Below are 9,275 nucleotides of genomic sequence, written 5' to 3'. Positions count from 1 at the left end.
ACTTCACCAGAAAACATTGTGCAAGAAAATCAGTTGTGAGAACCAGCTATGTGAAAAAGATTACCACTAACTTCAAAGAGCAGATGTGCACTTGTCATACTGCAGAAGGGCACCAGGATACCTCAGCTCTGAAATCTCCATGTAAGATTTGTATACATTCGGGTAGGTACATACTGCAGAAGGGCACCAGGATACCTCAGCTCTGAAATCTCCATGTAAGATTTGTATACATTCGGGTAGGTACATACTGCAGAAGGGCACCAGGATACCTCCTCTCTGAAATCTCCATGTAAGATTTGTATACATTTGGGTAGGTACATACTGCAGAAGGGCACCAGGATACCTCCACTCTGAAATCTCCATATAAGATTTGTATACATTCGGGTAGGTACATACTGCAGGAGGGCACCAGGATATCTCCGCTCTGAAATCTCCATGTAAGATTTGTATACATTCGGGTAGGTACATACTGCAGAAGGGCACCAGGATATCTCCGCTCTGAAATCTCCATGTAAGATTTGCATACATTCAGGTAGGTACATACTGCAGAAGGGCACCAGGATATCTCCGCTCTGAAATCTCCATGTAAGATTTGCATACATTCGGGTAGGTACATACTGCAGAAGGGCACCAGGATACCTCCGCTCTGAAATCTCCATGTAAGATTTGTATACATTCGGGTAGGTACATACTGCAGAAGGGCACCAGGATACCTCCGCTCTGAAATCTCCATGTAAAATTTGTATACATTCGGGTAGGTATTCCTTGCCTCAGACAAAAGAGAAGAAAATGGTATGCAATTTCTTGGAGAGGGGGTGAGACATACCAGGCAAAGATTTTTATAGATTCATAGTCAAAACAACAAGACTCAAGAAGCTCATTTCTAGGAGAAATGAGTATCTTAAGACTGCATGTTAAATCTGGTACCTTTGCCAGTTTGCTTTGTGCCAGGTTCTCCTAAATGCATGGAATTATAAAAAAAAGTAATGTGGGTAATACTTCTTCATTTGCATTCCTCTTGGTTTAGATTCTGTGACCTCAGGGAAAGGAAGAAAGATCTGACTGGTCACATTTATACAAGGAATGAGTAACATATAAAATTCGTAAACGTTAGGGACATTATATACTGCAAAGCAGGGTATGCAAAGCTGCGAATGCTTTGGTGCATGGTAACCAACCAGGAATGCAATGGACATCGTATCACCTGGTAACATTTTTTTTTTCTTTTACCATCAAACACAGTACTTTCTTGGAATGAATGTATGGAAAGCACCCATGTAGCTTAACAGAAGGAAACAACTTACTAAGGTATTGTTGTATTGAGTATATCCATTAAGACTTATGCAAGGGACTCCAGCATAAACCAAACTGGGCAAGGTTTCTATGAAAATGAAAAGCTCCAGAGTAAATCGTAAACTAATAATATTATTTCCTAAAAATCTTGGTTTTATATCATCATCTTCTTTCGGCTGTTCCCGTTAGGGGTCACCACAGTGGATCTTCTGTTTCCATTTCTTCCTGTCCTCTGCATCATGCTCTTTCACACCAACTGCCTGCATGTCCTCTCTCACCACATCCATAAACCTTATCTTAGGCCTTCCTTTTTTCCTCTTACCTTGCAGCTCCATCCTTAGCATCCTTTTCCCAATATACCCAGCATTCCTCCTCAGCACATGTCCAAACCAATGCACTCTCGCCTCTCTTGCTTTGTCTCCAAACTGTCCAACCTGAGCTGACCCTCTAATATACTGATTCCTAATCCTGTACATCCTAGTCACACCCAGTGCAAATTTTAACATCTTTAACTCTGCCACATCCAGCTCTGACTTTTGCCTTTTCGTCAATGCCACCGTCTCCAACCCATATAACATAGCTGGTCTCACTACCCTCTTGTAGACCTTCCCTTTTACTCTTACTGGTACCCATCTGTCACAAATCACTCCTGACACTCTTCTCCACCCATTCCACCCTGCCTGTACTCTCTTCTTCACCTCTCTTCCACACTCACCATTACTCTGAACTGTTGATCCCAAGTACTTAAACTCATCCACCTTTACCAACTCTAAATAAATATGACAAGTCTTACAAAATAAATTTGATTGCGCAACATCCACACTGAAGGGAGGAACAGAAAATTTTCATCCAAGTGGTTAATATTTGTCACAGCAAATGATGTCTACTCTTTTTGCATCGGTCTGTGCTGTTGATATTCATACCTCCCAACCTCATAGTGCAAGAAATCTGGACAAAGCCCAACAAAATGTGGGGACAAAGGCCCACAAATAGGGACATATTGTAAATATTGCTCTTATAAACTTAGAAAGTTGCTAGAGTAACAGGGTTTGTTTTAACATGCATTTCCTGAAGGATGTGAAGTCTGAATGTATGTCATTATTTAGTGACTTCAATCCTCAGATCATCCCAGTAATTTGCTAGAAAATGTCAAATTTTATGAGGAACAGCCCAAAAATATGAGCCAAAAATCTGCACATTCTTCAAAAATCTGGACAGTTGAGAGGTATGTTGATATTTGCTTACAGAATTTGCAGTATTTATTTCCCAATCAAAAATAGTTTAGTCTATCTTGTATAGAACAATGTATCTAATAGATGAACATACACAATAAAGTTGTCAAATAATTTCATGCAACATGACTGACTGTTAATTGCACATTACAAGAATCTAATTTACATGTGTAATTAGAAATGCCTCTCAGGTACATATACCTATTTTACATATTTGAAAAATCACTCTAAGCATGTATTAGGCAGCTTTTGTGCAGAGTTTAGAGGCAGGGTGCTTGGCTTAAGGGTTAATGTTGCACAATATCAACAAACTTAGCCCAGAACAATTTAAAATACTCCCTGTTATGTCTCTTTGTCTTGTCCTACAGCTTAGTTGTCTTGTAAAGTGTGATGTATAATAGTTATGATTTTTGAGATAATGCATCTTCAGCACTGCAGGCTCATAGCTCTATCCAGATAAGGATTGCTGGCAGTATTAATTCTCCATTTTGTTAGAAAAATACAATATGAACAATTAGATGAAAGCTTTGCACTTTAACTCATGTTGGCAGCAGTGTGAAACATACTAATTCAGTTTGCATTTTTGCTTATATAACTAAATTTCTAGCAATCAGCTACTTTATTATAAAACAGAACATTTTAGGATGATATGTGATACAGAAGTACTTTAGCTGATTTAATACAGACTTTCACTTGAGTCAGAAAGCCGGATAATGTTACCTTTAATAGGGTTTGTCAGTAAGTATGTGAATTGCGAATTTTTCTTGCAATCTCCAAAGAAAACACATTTCATTCTTTATTTGCAGTGATTGTTGTACCTTCTTGGATGTGAGGGTCGGATCTTGAAGCACCAGTCGGGTCAAGGCAGCTGGATTTCCTATGGCAGCAAACTGGAGCCAGGCTCGCTCTAGAGGGTCAAGCTGTAAGCGTTGGAAGAAGGACTGAGGGGGAAGGGAGATAGGAAATTTCAAAAAGAGATGGCAGGTAAATAAAATGAAATAAACAAAAAACTGTAATCAGGTAAATAAAATACTTGTAAAACATTAAACAAAAAGGCAGAATATCTACCACATGCCTTACACAATGTTTTCAATAATGATTTTTGTTAGATCAGGTGATAGATTTGAAAAACGGCATTACAAAAGGTTAAATGTAGAACAGATGTAAGTTATAAAATACAACATGATCAAAGCTCAGGTTTCGAGACAGATATGTTCACAAATGATGATAAATCAGTCCCAAAAGAATTGTAAGAAGCCCACGCATGTAACTATGTGAGAGTGAAAGTCAAGGGTTGGAAAGGGGGGAGGGGAAGAAAGAGTGAAAACAAATGTCCAGGCTAATTCTAATGATCTTCTGGAGAAGGTCAGGACACTCTGCTTCAGAAAAGTAAAAAGTCTGAAACACTGACTGCATTGTAGAGATATCAGCAACTGTACTGTGAGAGTAGTTAAGTTTAAGGAACCCAACAAAACCAAAGCAAGTGCCCTTTAAAATCACAAAAGCTGATGCACACACTGTATATTTCTTTTATATATGATCTTTTACAAAGCACTAAGTATTGTTTAAAATAAAAATGTGTTCAGTGCCTCATATGACTATGGGATGTTGTTCTAATTCTTTGCAGATCTGCTTACCTCTGTAAATTTCAGACTTCTAAAGTAAATGATAGGCTACAACAATTCAATGGCATTACTGATTTTACCAAGATAAAATGCTTCCAACTTTCAAAGCACATAATTAATCACGGAGACCATGTTTACTGAAAGGAATGCTTACAGTCAGTGCTGTGGAAAGAATGCTACAATGTCAAAAATACAAACCTTCATAAAGCTAAGGCTCCATATTTTACAATTTTATGTGAAGTATATATTTCCAAATCTTCAGTAATAACAAAAAAACACAAAAGGTGAAGGAACAAAGAGGCAGTTGTTGAATTTACAGCAGGGGGTTGCTGTGATAATTTGATCTGAAATCTGTTAATAAATCACTGCACTGTTGTTCTTAGTTTAGTATCTGTTTATGCTTCTACAAATTGAATCCCCACTGGCTGTTTGGTGCAGAGCTGTGCTCAGTGTAATAACACATCATTCTACCGATTAGTTCAAGGTGGGGAAGGATTAGCTCTCTGTCTTAATTCCACAGTTCTCTTCCATATTTTGTCTTTCCCTGCTGAGGTAAAAGGAAGTGGACATATGTAAGTAATAAACTAACAGGCCTCCATTTACTTTAGACTGAGTGGAAGGAATGCAGAACAAAACTATAAAATAATAATAGTTAGAGAGGGCTAAGGGAACACAAAACCACATCTGTTCAGCTAGGCTCCAACATAATACTAGAATGCCTGCAAGTTTTTAAGATGTAATGGTGCCCTTTTCTGACCCTGAAGCATACGGTTATAGGCTCAGCGTGCCAGCTCTTAGAACTAACTTGAGATCAAAAGACTGATAAATGAAGAAAAAGGGGATGTTTGACCTACTATATCATATTGTACAAGAATCTAAGCCTCTTAAGTCTCTTGATGCAATATGAAAGGTAATAAATAACTGGCCTAGGACTGATAGACACATAGCTGATTATTTCCGTAGTAGTATAAAGCAACTCGGTGCTAAACAGTTCCATTGCAGAACTAAAAAGACAAATGTATCCTCAGCTTGCAAAAGTCGTATGTAGAGTCTATTGTGTCTTAATTACAAGAAAAAAAAAATGATTTCTCAGCTGGGTGTACATTTAAAACATAATGAAATATTAATAAGCAATAAAAATGAGATACAAATATGCATTATTAATCTTTGCTGGCTTATTATCTCTTGAAAAGATATTACAACTTTTAAGAATTAAGCATTAAAAGAGCTAAAGATTGCATCATAGTGGTGCAAAGCGTAGTACTGCTGCCTGACAGCAAGCTCTGCAGTTTGATACTCAGTTGGGGTACCTTCTGTATGGAGTCTGCATGTCCTGCCTGTGTCTATGTGGGTTTTCTCTGGGTGATCTGATTTCCTCCTAGCACCTAAATACATGCAATAGATTGGCTTGTAATCTTCCAAATTACTCATAGATATGCATGAAGCACACGAGCAAGTGAACATATGCAGTTTGTGATAGATCAGCATCCTGTCCAGAATAAGGTTCAAATCCTTACACCCAACTATTGCTGCAATAGGCTATACATCCTATATCCCTGTACAGGAGAAAGTTAGTTACTGGACAATGGATCGGTGAAAAGCTAAAGCCTAATATGACTGCTAAGTGCTTTGGCAATTGTCCAGTTACCTGATGTTCATTCAATCTCTTTGTGGGTTTTTAATGATTTATACTCTTTCTGTCCTCCTCTCAGAGATTACTTTGTTTTTCCCTGGGTTTGTTTCTTAAACATTTCTTGTTATGCTGTTTATATATGACTTTATTACATACTTAATACTGCCTGTTTAAACCCTCATATTGTATTAATGTATTTTACCTGTTATATTATTCTAACTTTGCTGAATCCTCTGCACATGACCTTGACTGTTATGGGTTCTTGTAGGATCAGACCACTAAACCATTTAATAAATATAAAAAAAAATACATTTTCACTTTTATATGTTGGCTATAAAGTTACTTAATATTTAAATAGGTATGCTTTTATCTGCAAGCACCACCAGCAGAAACAAGATTTCATACAACACAATTCACTTATATAGTAATATATGTTAAAAAAATAGTAACACGCCATCAAGACTATATCTGATAATATTAAAAAATACTATGTACATTAAGGTAATCAATATTGTCTTGTCAAGGTACACAGCATGACTGCTTAAAAATTAATTATGAAAAAAATGTACAAATACTAAGTAAAAAAAAGTTACCTTGCACTCAACTCTGTTTAATATGTTTTGAGAAACCTACATTTGGCTTACAGATTCTTCATAAGATTTCTGTCTTTGTTTTGGACAATGTTATTTGCAAAGCTAATAATTCTGTGCTTTTATAAGTTATGATTATTTGCAAAAATAACAAGTCCCTCATGAGGTTTTCCCTTTTTATAATTTTGCATTTTTATAACATTTTTCTGTTATTCCCACATTTGCTATTCCAGGATTCCTACTTGTAGTAAGAAGCCTCCTTTAACATGGAAGTTTTTTTGTTTGACTTAAACGAGATTCAGCAAAAGCACCAGAGAGGCATCTTAGTTTTAAACATGCAGACATTAAGACCAAGATTATAAAAGAGATCTTTCTGTCAGAGATGTTCCTTACTTAAATAGCATTATGTCCTTGCACATGTTTCAAACCTCTTTTTTAATATAAGAAATTCAAGCATGGGATGATGGGATATAAAATTCTAAACAGACAGTGGTCTATAAGCTTGCAAAGAGAACCTACAAACCTATGACAGCAACTTGTTTTATTTTGGCTCCCTTTCACATGCCACTTAAAATGCACATGCATGCAAAACAGGAGTAATTTCTAAGTGTCTGAATCTGACAGATCTGGGCACTGTTTAAAAAATGGTAGTTTGCTTTGAAAAATAAAAGAGACAGACACGTTTGACTTTTTGTGAAAAAAAATATTTTTTTATTCACATAATGTGACGTCAGGGTTGCTCATAACATGTAGCAGGATGATGTGGACATTGAAGTTTGTTTGGGGGGACCTGACATTTTGTAGGCCATGTCCAGATGTAGTTTTCCTATCACAATTTTCTACATTCAAGCTGGAATGCTAGGGATTTTTTGGCGGTGAAATACTGCATAATTCTTGATCCACATATCTGATAGTAATCCATAATGAAACAATCCAGCTTTTTCTTGTCAAAAAACTCTACATCCTGGCCTTCTGCAGTAAGGGGGAGAGGGAAAGATACTGACTGAGAAAATTGTGTTGCTTTTGTCCCAGAAGTATTGCAGTAATTGTCTGCATTACAGATATTCATAATTTTAAGTATAATAGAATGCATGAACTAGGGACCAGGTTACCATACATCCTGTGCTGTCAATGCCATAAGGGGGACAGAAGGGACAAACAAGAAGCATGGAATCATTCAGACCAGTCTAGCTAACTGCTGCCACTAAATACTAATTCTGAGATGTCAATGCCAAGGGTACCACATCTGTTATAGATGCATGACATTGCCAAGCCACCTGTTTCTCTAGGAGAAGTAAATGCTTCTTAAAAAAGGCTTATGCTGGGTCCTCTAAATTCACAGCAAAGAAAGGAGAGTCACAGATAAATTAAGTATTTCATGGGAGGAAAGTAAATTTTAGAAGAATCATGTGGAAGACCATTCAAAACTGCAAGTAATAAAATAAAATAAAAATCCATCCCCATGGCACAGACTGATTAAGCACTGACTACATTAGTTCAAGTAGTGGTTCACGTGTTTGCCTGAGCTGGTACAGCTGGTTGGGGAGGATGAGAGATAGAGGTCACTGGAACTCTAACTATCATAGGGTGAGGGGTGGGAGATGGGTCTGGCTTGGGTGACAACCAGTGGAAGCATTAGTTGTTAACCAAGTGGACTTCCAAACTGGCTGAACTCGTGCTAAGTAGCTCAGGTGAAACTAGCACATGGATGCCTGCTTCCCTTTGGTATGTACTGATTTCACGCTCAGAGGAGGTACTGAGGCAAGTGCTTCCATGAGAAAAGTGAGGGTATGATGCCCCACAGGACCAGCATGTTGGACTACTCCCTAACACTGAACCTTTGCTGGGGAGCAGAAAGCTAATGGGGGTTCCTAGACAGAAAAGAATTATGTCTGAATGAATGCACCAATGCACCAACAGTCAAAGGTAGATCAGCGACAGGGCAAGGTCCTGAGGAGAACAGAAGGCGATTCTGCAAGTAGCAAAATAAAGCAATCAGCTGTCAAAGCCAATCTGCAGTTTTCGTTTGTGTGTGCAAATTGCTGCTAAGCAATGAGGAGTTATGCAAGCAACTTCTGCAATACTAAGTTTAAACACTGCTATTCATTGCAGTCATGGTTATTGATGTTCATTGCAAGCCAAAAGAAAAACAGCTCTTGAAGGCAATAAAGCCAACCCCACCATCCTAATAATCATGCATATGAATGTGAGGGTCTATATTTGAATGTCAACAGGGCAGTAGAGCGAATGCCCTTACACTGACATAGCATAACCAAAATGACTAAATCTCGAATGGCAAGAACAGCAATTTTTTTCCCAGGGAAAAAAAATTGCTGGGCCATTGTCGGGACTTTGCCGTTTTCTCCACTGTAGTGCAATCTCAGAGTTGGGATATTTAAGTAGGGGGGTGTGGGGGCCAAAGCCCCCAACTTTATTTTGTCTATCGGTTTGTTTTTTTGTTCTTTTTTTTTGATGGCCCAGTGATTTTTTTTTTCCCTGGGGAAAAAAATGAATGTTCTGGCCATTCAAGATTTACTGGTTTCTGTTAAGCTGTATCGACATAAGGGCATTTGCTGTTCTGCCCTGCAACATTCTAATATAAACCCGAATGTGAGCGAACGTGAGGAAAATTGCAGAAATCATATAGGTGCAGAGCACAAATGGGGGCAGGACAATGCAGATCAACAAAATAAATAAATGGAGATACTATGTGAAATGCTACAGAATACAGAAACAAATGTTCTTCTCTATTACAATGCATAAACAAAACAGGCATAGTGAGCTGCAACACAAACCTACGCCTCATATGAGAGCTGTATGATTATGAATATATCTGTAAGCCATATCAATGTTCACCTCACCGTAAAATGTAAATAATTTTAATAAACAGCTTGGGCATACA

The 9,275-nt window shown here is 37.7% G+C and overlaps 1 protein-coding gene across 1 annotated transcript in view; it reads right to left on the bottom strand.

The window, feature by feature from the left end:
- Positions 1–3,236: 3,236 nt before the first annotated feature.
- The window catches only part of LOC122810404, a 2,461,722-nt gene continuing 2,455,683 nt past the window's right edge, over positions 3,237–9,275 (bottom strand). Inside the window, exon 5 of the mRNA XM_044082010.1 lies at positions 3,237–3,466. Within this exon, the coding sequence (XP_043937945.1) occupies positions 3,248–3,466 (219 nt within the window). The 3' untranslated portion in view covers positions 3,237–3,247. The remainder of the gene's footprint in view (positions 3,467–9,275) is intronic.

Source organism: Protopterus annectens, chromosome 8.part1, assembly GCF_019279795.1.
Source record: "Protopterus annectens isolate FY-2018-M chromosome 8.part1, PAN1.0, whole genome shotgun sequence".
Classification (NCBI taxonomy): domain Eukaryota; kingdom Metazoa; phylum Chordata; order Ceratodontiformes; family Protopteridae; genus Protopterus; species Protopterus annectens.
Note: the sequence above shows the minus strand (reverse complement) of the source record. Positions and strands in the feature narration are given on the sequence as shown.